The 19194-nt window shown below is 34.6% G+C and overlaps 1 protein-coding gene across 1 annotated transcript in view; it reads left to right on the top strand.

Annotated features, from left to right (window-relative positions):
* The first annotated feature begins 213 nt into the window (after positions 1 to 213).
* Positions 214 to 19194, top strand: part of LOC121419331 (substance-P receptor-like) — a 34120-nt gene continuing 15139 nt past the window's right edge. Inside the window, exons 1-2 of the mRNA XM_041613745.1 lie at positions 214 to 908; positions 11572 to 11947. Of these exons, the coding sequence (XP_041469679.1) occupies positions 394 to 908; positions 11572 to 11947 (891 nt within the window). The 5' untranslated portion in view covers positions 214 to 393. The remainder of the gene's footprint in view (positions 909 to 11571; positions 11948 to 19194) is intronic.

Genomic DNA, 19194 nt, shown 5'->3' with positions numbered 1-19194 from the left:
AGAAGAGCCCTAACCCTATTATCTACTTTCAAATAATTTAATCCGGGTGAATATACCAACTTAAGAATTAGAATGCTGATGTACTAGAGTGGTCATATCATGCATATTCATGATAAAACGCTACGTCTTACTTCTCGGGTATTGGTGCCTCGAGGCTCGAGCTAAATGAGAAGTAGGGTGGTATCGCACGCAAAGCGAGATTGTGTCAGTATGGAACGAGGAGCTCCCGTGAACGCACGGATCGAGGGTCATTATTAACATACGTAACGGGTGGAGAGGAGAACATCCACAGGAAGGTTTTCAAACTTTGAATAGAACTATAAGAAAGTAAGGATAAGATCATTCTTGTGTGATTTAACAGCAATGCTTTGAGGCTAAGAGCAATTGTTGAGGATGGAGGGAACCGAGACGACCGATTCCCCGAGGCTTGAACCGGTTAGACAGGCTGCAGATGCGATGGAATCGTTTTTGGATCGGGGGTTTCAAAACTCTACTTTCTCTTTCGAAACTGACAATTTTAGCTCGCCGAATTGCTTTGAAGCACCAGAGGCATGTGGATGGACATACTTCGGTCATTATCGCGATTTTACACAGCTAGCCAGCGTCTACATTATCTTTATCGTCATCTTTGTGGTAATCATGGCTCTTGGAATAGCGGGTAATTCTATGGTCATCGGTGTTGTCTGGTCCAATCGGGCAATGAGGACACCAACCAATTATTACATTGTTAGTCTGGCAGTCAGTGACCTTTTGGTCATCACGTTTGACATGCCCCTCAAACTTGTAGAATACACGGCCGATGTGGATTTAGCGATGTTCAGTACAGGTCTTTGTTCTTTTGCAGCCTTTGTAAACCCAGCAGTGGTTTTTACAAGTATCTGGACCTTAGTGGCCATCTCAATAGACCGGTAAGTGATATCGATTGGTCCGCTTGTTTAAGATAATTCTGATTCCGCTAAAGGCTACAAGAGACATTATGATAATACTCTCTAGTTGGTAATGTTTGGGGATATAAAGATAATCTGAATGTCGCTTTTTCAGTGGGAGATTTGTTCTAAAGATGCCTTTACTATACAATGGAAACCCTCACTTCTAAAGAAGACTAAAGGGAGAGGAAAATGATAGGAAACATAAATGGAATCAATCACTGGAAACAATAGAGTAGTTCAAGAAAAATGCATGTTTTCAAGAATGAAGTAAATATATTCTTTCTAAGCATCATATCTTTTCCAACCAAAGTGTAAAACAAATTCCAAAGGTAAAACAAAACAAAGAAAACAGAATCTTTTGGTAAGTAAGCAAAATACGTTTGCAAATCTTACAGGACCGCAGCCATATTTCAGAAATTCTAGAAGATGCAGAATTGTTTTTTGCTTTTTTTTCACATACTTGACATGGATACCACGATATGAATGCCGTCATTTTTAAGTTCACGCTACTTCTCTTCAACGCCATGAATTAAGTTGATCGAAGTGCTGTGAGGACAAATAATATCTCCTATTTTTTACCGTATAATTTCTGTTTGATGGTAAAAATCAGCAATACACTGCTGGGATGTAAGATATACAAGCCTAAAGAAGATAGGTTCAAATGTGAATATAGCTTTCATACTTTCATAGTAATCGGAGTAATGATGAAACGGAAGAAAGGGCAATCGCTAAGTGAGAAAGGCTTGAGAATCCATCAGTTTTTGCCCCGCCATTTAAGAGAGAATTATAGCAGGCATTCAGGATCTCGTAATAAATTGATCACTCGGTTGGTAAAGAAGAATCTCACTTCTCTTCGTCGTGGGGAAAAGTGTCAATGATAAAAACAGGATGTTAAGACTTGTTCTTATTCCACTAACGTTTTTTTTGTAGAATACCACAATTTAGTCACAGCTATTCATCAAAGTTAAACGCATTATCTATCAGCTTTCCCCAGTGGGAATATCGCTTTCCCAACGCCATGCATGCAGACAGAAACTTAAAGATCCATGCACCAATGCTTCACGCATCAGTTTTCATGTTTCAGACGATGACTTTTCTATCGTTAAACTTTAGTTAAGTCAATGCACTCCGACTATCACATACTTATCTTAACATCCGTAATTTGAATTTTGAAGCTGATGAACATTTTAATTACTATAAAAAATGGATTATAAAGTGAGTTTTTTGGCAGCGGGTTAAGATCTTTAATTGCTCTTTAATTTAGAAATCATCGATTATAGTTCAAATTGTACTTAGCAGATTAGTCTATGAACTATTAACTTCGTTGATTTATAAAGCTATATTTTATGGAGAAGTTTTTACTTGTTTGATATATCATTTTCGTGCTACATATAGATTTGCCCATGAATTTATTTTATACAATAGTCAAATAAAACTGAATTCTTTATATCATTCAGAATCGCTCATGGATGGCACTATTCTTATACATCGTAGTTATGCATTGTCAAACTTCGTAACCACATATATTCAAATGTCCCTTTCTTAGAATTTGTCTGTATTTCGAGTTTTGATATATGACATGACTAGATATGGTTTTCTTCTCAATCCCTTGTGAGTTAAAGAAAGCTAATCCACCCATAAAATTAATGTGCAGCTATACCAACATGTTTTCAAATATATTCATTTGAAAGGCTCTATTTATATATGAGAGATCTAAGTACCTGATAATAATCAAAATTGGATGATCATATGCTTATTAAAAATGTATTTTTACAATCCACATTTAAATAGGTTTACATAGTTCTACATCATTAATAATCTGCAAAATATTAATGGCCTAAATATGACAAGTATATTTAAATATTTTTGTTTAGATGTGATCATTATATTTGCTTTTTTGCCTATTGTCATCAATAGAGCATTTTGTTCTCAAGTCTCATATTTTGATTGATTTGAATCTTAGCTAATTTGACTCTGTACTTTTACTCTCAGAATAATACCAAACGTGTGTTACTCTCTGGGTACATGTGAGTATACAGTGCGTATCAAAAAAAGTTAACACTTTGAAATAGCCCTGGGAATTAAAAAATATTCGACATGTGGGTAATTTTTTCACATAATATTCTTTGGTTTGGGTCTCATCTATCCAATGAAAGTAAAAGTTTTGACAGAATGTTACACTTGAGTGAGCACTGTCCATTTATGTAAAGCTCGCAGAAATCCGTTTGCGCAGAAATGCTCATTTTCACGCTGTGTCAAGGGGAAAAGGCGCCTTGCACTTTTAGTCAAATGAAATCAAACGGATACATTCAAACATTTTGTAACAATTCTGCCACCCAAATAAAAAAATTTAACACTTAGTAAGCACAAACTTTATCCTTTTTTGTGCCAGCTGGATCTGAGGACATAACTGAATCTAAATGAGAGATCTCCAGCATATTTCACTAAGTTTCTATCATTTAAAGCGGGTTTACATTTCATTTTTCATTTAATGCTTGTTTCTCCACACTTTTCCCAAGCTTGACAATGATTAACAAAATGAAAATCAAGCCTAAGCCATTTCATGTAAATCACAGCTCAGTGTAAAGCAAATGTCGTCAAGATGGCCTCGGTGTGTGGGGGAGTGGGGGTGGGGCACAATGGTACTCTTTGAAGTGTTTTGGGCAAGGAAACAAGTTTAGAAAGGTAAAAGATATCTTGAAATCAATTTTCTAGCTAAATTCCATGTGTTATTTATGATTAAGGTCTACTAAGGTTTTTTTAATTTTGCGCAAATTATTTTTCACTAACTTTTCAAAAGTAAGTGGTGCTCACTCAAGCGGAAATATTTTTCGACAGTTATATCGTCATTTGCCTAAATGTTTACAGGATTTTTTTCTAAATGTAAACCTTTTTTTATACGCACTGTATAATAAACTATCATGCATTTTGAAGCAAGAATCCGATCAGTTTATGTTTGTAAGGTTGTTCCTAATGTGAGACATTTTACAAAATGACAGGATTTTTAAGAGCCAATAGATCTAAACTTTCTTCTGGTGTTTTAACAAAGTGTCTGCTAAGTAATGTTGATAGACAGTCTGCTGATTTCAAATTGAGCTTATAGATAAACACGGTTGACATCTGAACTGTGATATGCAAGCTATTTAATATTCGTTACGATAAAAGCACCTGTGTAACACACCTGGTACAAAAGTAGAATTACGTATGTGTGATATAGTCTCCCTTAACTTATGAAGGGGAAAGGATAATATTATTTTACTGACGAAGTTGAGACGTAAGCCGTACGTCATTTATTTTAAGGGATGGAGAAAAAGCACGCATTTCTGGCATAATCACTTGGTAATAAAACGGCTCCCATGTCTAAAATTCTATCCATAACACCATCCCCTTATTGAGTTTATTTTACTGAAGAGAAGAAACACCGTAATAGAGCATGCTGTGGAATATGCATATTGGTCAGATGGTTTCTAACGATTGAAAACAACGAAAGGTTTTTATGCAATTCCTGACATTAGCTGAAAGAGGCAAACGCGAGCAAACTATAATCATTCATTGTAACAATAAAGACAGGCAAGAGATAACTAGAGATAGAGAGGGGGAGAGTAGAATAAAGAGAAAGAGGGAGAGAGATATACCTCAGTATATGCGGCTGTTATGGCAAGATGTTTCTGGTATTCAATTCAATTCAATATATACACATATACCTATAAGCCTAAATAATAAAATCGTTGTAGGTGTTGGCGAGGTCTAATCAATTGCGTGAAAATAATGTGTAAAACGGACATCACCAGTCACCTGGCTAAAGCTACAATTCTGATGAGACACATTTTCTTTCGTAAGAAGTGTTTTTTCGGGTTATTTTTATTGATTCCATCAGAATACACTTGATGACTCTTTAATTTGCTTTACATTTTGTTACATTTGCATAGAATGAAGAATGAAATGTGCAAGATTGGACTATATGTAAATGTGGTTATTTTAAGGGGATATTTCAACTGTGTATTAAAGCCGGAAGTATATCTTACACATGCTTGTCTGGTGGTAATGTAAATACGAACCATATTTTCAATTCATCAACTGAAAAAAATGAACATTTGTACATGTAAATTATGAAGTTGTTAAGTAATCACAGTCCAGTATAATTAGAATTTGTTTTTCTTATGTAAACTAAAGATTGGCTAATCAATGTAAACCAGGGAAATTGATGCGAGGCGTTTTGGCTCTTTTGGGAAAAAAAACTGACGAAAAATAACTGGTTATAATTCAATAAATCTTTTAACCAACCTGGGATAAATGAACACTTTTTTACTAAATATTGTTTTCTATTTTGTTAACATAATCCGATTGTGAAGGAATACCTCATTTATGTCAAAGAAAAAGACCTTTTAGTTACACGTCGTTTTCCTAAATGAAAATTAAAGATTTAAAATATTCAGCTGGTATTGATAATTCCCGGTATCAATTCCAAATCATTTAATGGTATGATTGCACTGTACTCAGATTTTCTTCGAGTTTATTTCTCATTGTTTCTTATCAAACTGATGAGCCTGGAATTTTCAGCGATGTTATATATAATTATTATCTATTTATCTTTAAAGATCTTAATTTATCATAACATTATTTAGTTGTGTACATCGGTTATGGATAAAATATAACACGTCGGAGAAACGAACTTAATGAAGTCATATATGATGGAGACGCAGGTGTTTAATCAGGGCAAGTTTATGTGACGTGTTCCCTTACGTAATGTAGCACAAGAAAACAAACTAAAGAGAAAGGAAAATTTCATTCAATACTACTAATGCTGAATTTGATTCGTTAGTTGATGCTGAACCCATTTTCTTAAAGTTGGAAAAGAGGATAAGGTCAAGAAGAAAAAGAAGACCCCCTAAAATTTACAACTCTTGAACATATTCTATCACTTCACACTCCGATTCGTAATCTTCTGAAAATCTAAAATTTCCACATAGCGAAGCAATGCAGTCTTAATAAGATATGAACCCATCAGTGGATCCATTCATGAAGCTATTTCTCAGTAGTTTTCAATAGACGATTCTTTTAAGCTACCAAATCCATTGCACCGCATGGCAGCTTTGTCGTGTAAATTGTACTGAACCACTCCCTTAACCGATATTGCTGACGAGAAAGGCAGAGATGGAGAGAGATCATGAGAGAGGTAGTGGGTGGGGATGAAATAATAAGGCAAAATGGCATGAAAAATAAAGGCGTCTTTTGTGAATAAAGAAACGCGTATATATTTTGTGATCAGAGTAAGGCTTGTCAGAATTAAGACTAGCGATTGGAAACAATCATTCTTCGACTCGATAAAGATTACTCTAGACATTGTTCTGTAAGCAATCAATCAGTCATGATACCAGTTCAGTCATGTGTATGATGGTCTTCTTGATCTAATCTGTCGGTTTGGGATAGTCAAATCATCTAAGTTTTGCCACGGCGACCTCGTGAGGCCTCGTCTTTAGAAACTATATGTAAGGAAGAAGGATTTATGTTTAGAATGGGATATTACAACAAAGTTATTTAGTTACACGCTTTCTATGTCACTAGAGATTAAGTTAATCATCTTTTTCATCATTCTCAATATGAGGATTTTAACACATTTGCCCTGCAATTTACAGAGCTATGTGATATTTCACATGACATCTAATTGTAGGCCTACATAAAACTATAAACCCATTTACCTGTAGTTCACAAAATGCATTAAGTCAATTGCTTATCCGTCTTCATTATTACTGAATATATTTTCCAGATAAAAAGCTGAAAAAATCTTTCATAGAATGTTGTTGATTTTTAGTCGTTAATGAAAATCGGTTATTAAAATTATTACATCGATCTGAAACAAATTATGTAAGAAAATCTGTAAAGTTAATATAGTTTATTTTGTGTTATTTTAACAAATGTTAGAAAAAAATCACTCAGTCCTAAAATATGCAAACCCAAAAATATTTTTGTTGATATTTTGATCATGGAGAACATAAAACTGAAATAATTTTCAACTCCTCATTAATTTTTCTTGAAATATGTTTATTGATACCCCCGAAGTATCCCAGTATTCGATCATAAATGATCGTAATGAATCACTCCCTCCATGTTCAAGTGTAGGATTGACAGCTAACATTGTCTTAATCGCCTGCAGACTGGTGATACAAAGAACTCGAGTAGAAAATGGATTCAAGACACTATACTTGCAACATGGAGTATCTCACGATGCAGCTTTTTTTGTCCTTCCTCATCCTACCAGATGCACGATCTACCACAATCCGTAGCGTCATGAGTCAGGGAGCAGGTTTTACGATTGGGGTAAAATTTTGTGACCATTAAAAACTTAATTTTATGATAGTTTTCGACATACTGATAATGTAATAAAATATTTCACAAAGACCAATAATTTATAATACATGCACTCTTCAAAAAGGTTTTTCCTCATGCATGAGGTGTTAAGAGGGAAACGTGCAGATTTGCTAAATAAAATAACATAAACTGCTCCGTAAACTGTTTCGAAATGTTTATGAGAAAATGCAACCTTAAAATGTTTTTTCTTTGATATTTAGCCAACCAATATGCGTGTAACTTTAATCTATTTCTATTTAGAATGTCAATCGTGTTTTATGAGAAGAGTGAATACACCACTATGATTCAAAATCTAACTTAAATCAAAAGTTCCTTCGCAGTTATCCCATCTGTCGAATGAAAGTACAGCAGAGTAATTTGATACGAAATTATAATCGTTTTACATTATATATTTGAACAAAAATCTAAATGACACTGGAAGTTGATTTTTTTTCTGTTACTGATGTAAAGATATAAATGTAGCGAGTCTAGAGATCTCTAGAGAGTAGGATGATAATGGCTAACATCCTACAAGGAATATACATGATACATTCTTTATCAGTATGTAATCTGAAGAATGTATAGAGTTTCCACCGTCCAGTAACGATCCTAAACCCAGTTTCTCTTCACCGGAATGAAAATAAAATGCGACATTAGATTTTTCGTCTGCCTTCCAATTCTGGAATTGTTTCACCTTTTTTTTTTGGGGGGGGGGGGTCATCGAACTGCCATAACTCGGAATGACTGTTTCTCCCTCGTTATAAAGACAGTCCCTCAGGCATATGTTACTTAGGCTAAATAAGAGCAATCGCTTCTGAAGATTGGCAAAGCTGGAAAGAAGAAGGAGGTATAGGGGGCAGCCGTTGATGAAAAGTGACTTATGTAAGCGGCAGCGCCTAGATTTGGAAGCGGAACTTTGGAGGCGATGATCAGTGGTGATGATTGTCAGCCGAGCAACTACGAGGTTCTAAACCATTTCTTAGATTATTATCGCACTCATGTCTACCCTTCTAGAAACTCGTTTTGTTGAAACTTGAGTGAAGTAAGATACACTAGGAATCGCACTGAGAAGAATGCAATTTGGCACTTTGAGAGTAGTGGATGCAATTGGATGAATGTGAGTGTTCAGGTATATTCAGACAGATGTTAGCACAACAAAGTTGTTTCCGGGGGAAATTCTTCGGAAGAGCATATTAAAGCTATCTACATACACTTCATTATAAACATAATTTTTTATACAAAAGCATCCATGAAAATATTATTTATAAAAGACATATTAAGAGCTTCAATGCTTTGTAAAAAATATAGTTAGGAATACTTGTAATGGAGAATTATTTTTAAACAGGTAAAATGAATTCTTCTGTAATTCTAAAGGCATTCATCGTGAGAGGAAAACACAGTATGTTAAGATTATTAACATAATTTCATGACTTGTTTTTCCTTTCCTATATTATTTGTTCGCATCTGTGTAATTGTTCCAGGCCTTCTGTACATTACATTTTCAGTATCATTATATTGTTATGTTAACAGAAATAGTAGAAATTGTAAACCAGGGGATGATTGATTGTGGCGGTTATGATGAAAAGGGCTTTATAAATCATTAACAGACAGGATTACCAGCAGAACGCATAAAACATGACATGTTGATTCCCCTGGGGGATACTTTAAACATTATTTCGTTGCATCTTAGCAGTCAGATTAAAATATAACTATGACATTTGGATAAGATGGGACATATGGCATAACATTTCACCAGGGATCAACTGCAGGGAGCACCTGCCTTAAGTAAACATAGACTCTTCCCCATCATTTTACTATTGACTCATATAAAACATAAGAGGGGCTTGTATGGAAGGGGCGAAATGGCTGTTAGATCGAGACACTTTTAAATCATCGTGTCCATTATGATAATTAAAAAAAAGTTTCCGACGTGTGAGTAAGAATTCTTCCTTCATTCGACTTAGTACTTTCAAGTAGTTTAGTTAGCTCCGTTCTTCATGTCTAATACTTAATAGGACACGTTAAGACTTCAATAATAGTAAACTAATGGTGACAGAGTGAAGCCAAAACTCAAATCATTATATCTAATGTTGCTAAATGTGCGAAGGCTCGGTAATAATAATGCACAATACAGCTTCTTGGAAGTGTTGCAAGAAATAAGACGCTTCTTTTGAATCTACCTGTATTAACACGATGTCGTATTTTTTTTGTATGGTGAATGAATCAGAACTTCATTTGCATTGGAGCAAATAAAGTTTTGACTACCTTTCAACCCAATGACAAAATCTATGCAACCAGTTTGAAAAAAAAACACAGAAAACTTTAAATCAGAGCTAACTTTTTTATTGTCTGAATATGTTCGAAATTTCAGCAATTAGTTGCATTAAATTACAATTTGACTATAAAAATTGACATTCTTTTAAATTATGTCTGGTGTCTATTTTGTGCAACTCAAGCGTATCTTATTTAGCAAGTAATACAATTTTTCCGCGTTTTAGTAGTGCATTATATTCCCCCAACGAGAAAGCAATGAAGGAAGTGGGGAGGTTAAATGCGGCGCCAAGCTCTAAATCAAAACGATCATTCTCTTTTCAGTATTCATAACGATATACGAATCAATGAAGGAAATATTTGCAAAGTGAGCAAGCGTATGGAACGTTGAGGCACGTGACGGGTAACACCATCCACGTTTCTTTGGTGGTCATATTACCCTTGAACTTGACACATATAATCCAATAGGAGACATTCAACTTAAGCTACATGTTATGAGCATTCCCGTATAGACTAATCAATCATACAGGACGGCCGGTCTGTGAATTGGGTGAATTATTTAAACATCGAATGCCGTTTAACAAAGTTTTTTACACTCTTGTCAATCTATGTAGTCTTACACAGAGCAAATGGAACAAGCTTCTGAAGGAGACACAATTTTTGTCAACTATGGCGCCGCTATCTCATGGCGGACTACACATTGGACCTGGGGGTGTGAGCTGCAGTTATCCTTGGAGAATTATTGAGAGATCGGTGCTGCAATATGGATTTCCGTTTCAAAACCAATAACATGTTAATGAAATAAATGAAAATATATTTACTGAAACAGAGAGGGGTAAATCGTTTTGCAATTCTGTATCAATAATAATGTCCTATCCCCAGGCGTGCTATAACATCGCACTATTGTCAGCGAAAGGGCGATTCTTCAATTGCAGTAGTGTAGTTGTAAAGATGAAAGCTTAATAACCCTTTCATACTTGGCTCGTCCGAAAAAAGTAAGTTACTTGCTATGTCAACACCCTCTCGCCTGGCATGCAGATAAATAATTAGCGATTTATTTGATTGAACTGAAAATTTACTAAAATAGCTAGACTATTAAAACCCGGCAAGATAAGAAGCAAGACGATGAAACAATATGATTCAAATAATCAGCAACCTGTAATAAATAACGATTGGATAACAATCGCCCAATGAAATGTGTCAGGATGCAATAAACAGAATAAATATCTGAGCTCCGTTGCATAAAAATTATTATTAATGTGTCATTGCCATGCAATGGTAACTTGCATGGAATCCTTGCTTCTGATTGGTTGCTGATCAGCGTTACCATTATATGGCAAAGTTACCATAATAGTAACTTTAACGCAACGGAGCCGTAAATTCATAACATTTTAGTGAGTGCGCGTATATTGATCACTAAATAAACAAAGCAAAATCATAAAATCGTTACTAATAACGGTTACCAATGTTTCGAATATCAACGAGTTCCCAATATAACACAGGTGCACTGCAGCATAGTTCAGGCTTTCTTAATCTTTTTATTGTCGAATTATATTTTCTTTGCAGTACTCATTTCTTTCTGAGTCAAAAGTCTCAAAAATCTCAGTTAAAAGCAACAAATATTTCGAATGCCATCATAAATCCAATCGTCTATCTTGTTACATACAGTGGTGCTCAGAATTTAGTGAACCCACCAGAAAATTAACATATCTAAAGTGTTCAAGCTCTCCAATATTTAAGATATTTGTTTGTTAAATCAGGTGATAAAATATTACGATCAGTATTTTTTTTTCTGGGCTTGCCGAACAATGTAGTGTTGTTGTCTTCATTCAACACTAAGCATAATGGAGTGCATTTTCTGTTGGGGTTAACTAACTTTTGAGCACAACTGTGTATTATAATGTCCTTTTCTTTCTCAAACAAGACTGATTAATTGTCATATTTCTTAATGCAAAGTAGAATAACAATGTCTCTCATAATTTCTAACTCTCTCCATGTATTTTCAAATTCTTTTGTCTTTCAGATACCTGGTGATCATCCATCCTCTGAAAGCACGATCCTTCAACACCCGTTCAAGAGCTCTTCGGACTATTGTCATTATCTGGCTTGCTCCTCTTGTCATCCTTTCCCCGTACTTCTACCCTTATGAAGTCCTCCGCTACCACTTCCAGAGCGAGATGGGATTAATCCGTCGAGGAATCTGTAGTGATCGATTCTTTGATATCAGTCCTGCCTTCTCCAAGGCTTACAATCTGTTTCTGTTCGGGGTGTTATTCTTGGTACCAGTCATCCTACTTGGGTTTACCTGTGGCTCTATTTCAAAGCGGCTCATGAGCCTGAATGAAGATGAAAAAATGCTCAAGAATTCGGTCAGGAAAGAAGATGCAAGCAGAAGAAAGGTAAATGACAACACAAGAGTCTTCACTTGGATTTTTGTAATAAAAAGTCTGTATGCTATGAACATGAATATAGCGGTGACTTCGTAGATGTTTTTAAGATTTATTCCTACATCCTTTGTGTATACAAGAAAGTGCAATTTTTCTTCTTTAACGTACTCGCGGCCTAGAAAGTCTGTACATTAAGCTATTGGTAATGGCAGTGTGCTTTATGTGCACAGGCTGTTATCATGTAAATACAAAGAGAAAAGAAAAATTAAACTAAAATCCGCTATTCTCGAGCAGAAAGATCTTCGAAGCAGTGAAATTAGAATAAGATGATACAGAGGTAATACTTATACGAAACCCAAATTGCTATGAGCATGCCGATCTCATTATGATTACAAGAATCCGTGATGCAAATGGTATTTACTTGCCGTTACAGTAACTCCTAAAATCCACTTGTCTTAAAACCTTTCTAGATTACTTTACATTTATTGTGTTTATGATGTGTATTCCTCGCTATGCTGAGTAAAGATATTTTCCATTTTTAATTTGAAATGGCAAATTCCTTTTTTGTAGCACATCGTGAATCAGACTATACGAAATGTTGTCGATTTATGCTGTAAAACATTTTTTCGGTTATGTTATTCTCATAACTGCCTTTTGTTGTCTTCATCAAAATGCTTATTATCCTGATCAATGTTAGGTATACAATGGTATTCTGTAAATGACAAACGGTTACATTCTCCATAGTTTAACATATAAAAACTTAATCGCTTGTAATAACTTGATAATAGATTTAGATTAAAAAAAAATCAGAACTGCAATTGATATATAAAAGTAGCGAAATCCAAAGCCAAATTGGATTGGTAGATTAAGTACAATATTATTCCTGTTGTGGGATATTTGTTTTGATGTAAAACAGTTTACAAGTTTTAATATACGGCTATATACACAAAATTGGCTATAACACCGACTTTAAGGCCATCAGGGTACTATACTTATACATTCCTTCTCAGAATCTGGCTTACACTATTTCTAAATGGTGGAAGATATGTAATGACATCATGCCAAAGTTTTATCTCGTTCTGTTTTAGTGTTTTTATTTTGAAAACAAATTACATGAAAGTACATGGGGTGACAATATTCTCATTAAAACTATATCAGTACGTCTGCGCTTAGTATGATTCCCACGTAGCAAATAGGAACATTTAATTCATTGTGATGGAGAGAAATGGGTACACGAAAGTCATGACCAAGAAAGATCTTGACACAGAACTTTACAAAAGCGTCGAAGTGTTTAAGTGCGTGAAATGGAACCATGATTTCACATGACTTGGCATAAATCAAACTGTCCCATCGCATCGCCAAGTACCACTCTTTACTGGAAGACGACACCGCGTATTCTACACCACGGATACTTCAAATTCACTGCAAGTTATCTGTGGTGGGGGGGGGGTCTAAACTTGGTAATGCATCATGAACAGACCATTGATGGATATAAAGCCACTGGGAATAAATAGCCCAGAAGATCTGAGATGGCAATGGCCATGGGTTCATTTTGACACAATATCTTGGCTTTTTAAACACCTAAGCTGAGTGTCAATCGCATGTAAAATGAAAGAGGATCCAAAAGTGATTTTCAGAGGTGACTTCAAGAGAAAAGCACAACATAGATACAGTTGCAAATTATTCATCACTGATGTAAGTTTATTGAAATCTCTCGCAATAGAAATGCATTTTATGAATTACTTCGACTTCTTCTGCCTGACCTTGTCTCCTTTTCTACATACACTCGAAGAAAGGACCGAAGAAATTAAATAGAAAGAAAAACCTTTGTGGGATGTACGCGAATCACAACAACGGGAATCTCCCCGTAACAACGGAAAATGAGTATTTTTCCGTAATAATGTAACATAATCTATAAAATTCGAGAAAGATAATGACATTAAGATATTTTTGTTTATTATAGTTGAAGCGAAAGCAGTCTGAGAATCCAACCCATTACTGGTAATGATTTTTAATCCTTTGACATAAACTCGAGCGTTAAGATGTAAAACATTGAATTGATTTTTAGTTATTGTCATTAACGTTTTGATTCTGTTTTGTGTCAATAGATCCTAAATTGATTCATCGAATTGCATAATAACTGATTATAATCACCAGTTGACTTTCACATTGATTAATTCTTTTTAAGGGAACTTGAATTGGAAAAAAACATAAAGAAACAAAGTGTTGGAGCATTCCAATGTCACTTCTAAGTAACCTTATTGAAATCCTATGCAGGGTATATTTGTGGTTAGAGTATCGCATTCTCTTACTATCTGTACAAAGAGTGTTCTTCATTTTACGGAGACATCATCCAAAGGCACTTTGCTACAGACCCTCGGTAAATCTGTAGATTTATCTTTTCACCTTCCTTTGACCACGAAGGCCTGAAAGGATGAAGAATTTGAAAGCCAAATGCAAAATACACGAGAGGGCAAAATGTGTCACAACTGGGATCGTTTTACATCGCTGTCATCATATAACGCGAGGTGGATATTTGTACTTATTCGCATACCACAAAAAATGGGTGACGCCATTCCAAGGCAAAACATTGCTCTAAGGTTTGGTTTTAAATCCTTGCCGCTTCCCTTCCCTTGTGTATAGACGTGTATCTTCAAATGATCTTCATCTGATTTTTTTAGGAATATCGAGCGCCTTGGAGAAGAGCGGTATTATTTTTACTATCGCAGGTGCTTTATGGTGATGATGATGATGATTACGGAAATAAAGATTATAATAGTGATAATATTAATGGTAAAAAATAATGATGATGATTATGATAATAATGATAATGATAGCATCTAAACTTCTTGGATTGAAAATCACAATTTAAACTTTGCTTTTGCATGTAATTAATAATCTTTTAACAAAATCCTGATTGCTAGATTGATTTGTTTAAATGAAAATAAGTAAATTTCCAACTGTTTTAAAGCATTTTTTATACCAACTGCCAAAAAATCACAAATAAATGAAAGAAGTGATTGGCATTAATATACATACATATATATATGCATGTGCACCAAACGCTCTTGAGATGTTAAAGCTAAGAATGGTTTCCTGCGTCATCTTTTGAGTTGATCTCATCTCACATACATATATATAAATATATAATATATATATATATATATATGTATATCACTGAATCCATTTGCCCTTCCTACTTTTTGAGTGTCTTTATTTCCAACTATAAGTAATTAAAAAACCGTTTTCCCTTGTGACGAATTGTCTCGGTTTAACTAAAAGAAATTCACACCCAGTCAATGACTTCATACATTCAATTAGAATCACCGCATAAGTCAGAATAATAATTCCAAATAATATCTTTCTTTCGTTGGATGATAGAATACTTTATTACTGCTATTCAATTTCTGAATCTTTCAAAAAATTAAAAATCCATATTTTTTTCATTGCTTAAAAAAGAAATCTAAATATTCAACAACAAATCATTTTGAATAGTTCAGCTTGAGCCCGGCAGTCACTGCACAGCGCGCCAGATCGTCGTTTCTTTATCCCTGAAATCGTTGAACGCCAAAAATGATACACTGTCAGACTGTTCGAACATTTTTCTTTAAAATAAAAGAAGTTCATGCAGCAGAGTCTCGAGAACACCTGTAATCTAACCAGATTGCGTAATCTTATTTCATATCATGTAAAATTACAGGAAATTGGTATTTGGTGTATGAAACCTTACAAATTTCCTTAAATAAAACACTCTTTTCCCCTTTTTAAACAGACCTGTTCTATTAAATTGCAGAAAAATTCCTGTTTTATATATTTACAGAATGATTCTGTTATTGCTTTCTGCAATTTTTTTTCTGTAAAATCAGGTTCTTTTTAACAGTGTAGCAGCAACTTCCATCTTTTAAAATCAAATGATGACATGAGAGGAGCATTCAAGATAGATGGTGGTAGCATGATAGTAAAAAAAATATATATGAAATAACATTAGGTTAGACGATGAGCAGCAACTTAGATTAGAAAATAGAGCACAACAAACAAATCTTTAACAAAACAATGGTAATGAATTAGATTTACAGTCTGAAATCATAATTATTACTTTAATCAATGTGTAAAAATTATCATTTTTAAATACAAATATTTGAACTATTTTTTAAAAGAAATAACCTAAATCAATCAAAGAAAGTAAGAGACGTTAAGAAGAAAAAATAATTGAAAAAACAATAGAATGAATTATTTGTCCTTATCTGCTCCTACTTTGCTGTATATTTTTTATTTCATATGAATGAAATTATACCTATGATTTTTTTTTGTATACCCTTTACGATAGAGACACAAATAGTAGAGAAAAAGAGGCTAGAAATGGGACATTTGACTTTTGATGTTTTTATATTTTTCCCTTTATCCATGGGCGGAAATCCAAGGGGGACAGGTCCCCCTACTCAAAATAGTAGGGGGGACACAATATCAAATGTCCCCCCTACTATTTTAGGTCTTTTATGATGGTAAGAAATACATCATTCTTAATCGAAATAAAACATGTATTTTTGGACGAGATTACCTTACTTTGGCGATGATAACCTTTTTTTGCTTGTCAAATTTTCCGCCCCTTGTCCCCATAGGCAGATCCAGGGGGCCGAGGCCCCCCCCCCCTTGGCGGAGCAAAAAAAGAAAAAAAGGAAAGAAAGAAGGGGAAAAGGAGGGAAAAGAGAGGAGAAAAGAAGAGAAGGACGACGAGTGCATAAAATAAGATGATAAAAGACTTGGAAAATAAGAAGAATCTTTCGTGGCACTATATAAAATTTTCGCACGCGCTTCGCGCTCGATTTACATTTCTTGCTCAATATAAGGTTTGAATATCAAGTTTGGAAGTCAATATAGAAGACATATTCACCTCGGAAATCGAAATTTCATTATTTTGTGTAATTTACAATTTTTTTTTTAAGTGCTCTGTAAAAATGTCAGTTTTATGGTCTGAATGTTAACATTTGCTGCTTGCGCTGCGCGCTCGCAAATTTTGTTTTATCAGGTACCTATTGTTTTCGTGTATTCCATAAACTTTTCAAAATATCCCTTTTTAGGTCTGATTGTCAAGACGAATCAGCTAGCGCGCTGCGCGCTCGCATTTTGATTGGCGAGTTATATAAATGTTTCAATATTGATTATACAACAAACTACTTAAAATCCCCTTTTCATGAAAGTTTATCTAAAATTTTAGCTCGCGATTTGCGCTCGCATTAATGGTTAAAAATATAATAACTGATGCATCCTATTAATAATCACAAAAGTGAACTGTCAATTTTTATGCCATGATATCATCAGATTTCGCGCCCTCATTAGGCATTAATTAATAAGATATTAATTTAATAATTAAATTGTCCCTTTTGTTTCATCTCGCGCTCAGCAAGAGGAATAGGAAGATAGTCATTATTTTCATATGATGACATGCCGTAAGGATGTCCCGGTCCTATGTCAAAACTCAAAGTAATAATAATATCAGCTCTTTTTTAAGTGCGATCCATATCCACCTTACAATTTTTCTACAAAGTGCTTGAAATATAAAGCTGAAATTGACCCTTTTTTTCAGATCGGAATATCAAAGTTTCATGATTTTCATGATTAAAAGTTGTATTTAGAATGCCTAGATTCTAGGTCTAACTATGAAACACGCTCGTGTATGTTTATTCAGATACTCAACTTGTTCTCTAATTAAAATCATTATCCAGTTTCAGATCACAATATCATTTTTTTTCTGCTCGCGCTTTGTGCTCACATTATTAATGTAGGAACACCCCATATTACTCATCCTCTTGATGATTTACAAAACATGAACAGATTGGCCCATTTTTAGGTCTAAGTCTCAAGTTTTCATGATTTTCATGATTAAAGTTGTATTTAGAATGCCTAGATTCTAGGTCTAACTATGAAACACGCTCGTGTATGTTTATTCAGATACTCAACTTGTTCTCTAATTTAAATCATTATCCAGTTTCAGATCACAATATTATTTTTTTTCTGCTCGTGCTTCGCGCTCGTATCAATCGTTAAATTTTATAGCGATCCTGTTCACGATTACAAAAACGGATTAAAATTTTCCATTCTTTAGAAAGTTCAAAATTTTTCAGCTTTTTTATTGTTGAATTATGTAACGCCTTTATGGCTAAGTGCAAGCATAGGCGGCGGAAGCGGGGGGGGGGGGACGTGTCCCCCCCTAAATTTTAGTTGGGGGGGACGGTCCCCTTTTTTTTTTTTGCTTGTCAAATTTTTTCCTGCGTCCCCCCCTAAAATTTAGGGTGATGACCTTTTTTTTTTTTTTTTTTTGTTAAAAATTATTTGGTTAGCAGCTCATAAATTGAATATAATGATGCCTTTTTTTGTGTTTTTTTTGCTTGTCAAAAATTTTTGTTTGTGGACACCCTCTAAATTTTCTGGCTTCCGCCGCTAATGAGTGCAAGCAGTCCTTAACAGGTACCAGTTCAAAACGTATATAAAATTGCGCTCGCATTATTAATACTACTTTTCAGGATTTACAAAACATGAATAGAGTGCCTCGTTCAGTAAATATTACAGGACTAAATCTCGAAATTTTCCGCTCGCATTAATTGTTTACTTATATACCTATTCTGCTTGAGTTACAACTGTGCTTAGAATTTCCATTCCTTAGGTGAAAATGTCCCCACAAAAAATCAGCTCGCGCTTCGATCGCGCTCGCATTATTTGATTGTTAAATGCTACTTTAACGGGTATCTTTTCCATCAGTTCATTTCTGCTCGTGCTTTGCGTTCGTAGTAATTATTAAGTTACATACACATCTTTTTCAGGATAACAAACATTGCCCAGAATCAGTTCAAATTTTAGGAGAAAATACATAAAATTTCCAAAAAATTAGCTCGCGCTTCGCGCTCGCATCATATAAATAAGGATTTTGATATTATATATTAACTCATAAGAATAAAGCTAAAATAGGACTAATTAGGAATACACCTTCAAATAAACAAACCAAAATCATCTTCGAGCGCCCGATCGTGGAAAATATGGCTGAAACAAATTTCCGCCTCCCCCCTATTGGCGGAGGCTGGATCCGCCCCTGTGTCCCCCCTACCTTTTGGGAGAGATTTCCGCCCCTGACTTTATCAAATAACAATCGATATCATGTTCTTGTAAAGATCAATTCAATTCCTTTGGAATGGTATGACTGGCCTTGAACATCAAATATATTGCCAGCAAAAGAATCATATTGGCCCGAGTCTTTAGACGAGGGC

The sequence above is a fragment of the Lytechinus variegatus genome, chromosome 7 (assembly GCF_018143015.1).
Source record: "Lytechinus variegatus isolate NC3 chromosome 7, Lvar_3.0, whole genome shotgun sequence".
Lineage (NCBI taxonomy): Eukaryota > Metazoa > Echinodermata > Echinoidea > Temnopleuroida > Toxopneustidae > Lytechinus > Lytechinus variegatus.
Note: the sequence above shows the minus strand (reverse complement) of the source record. Positions and strands in the feature narration are given on the sequence as shown.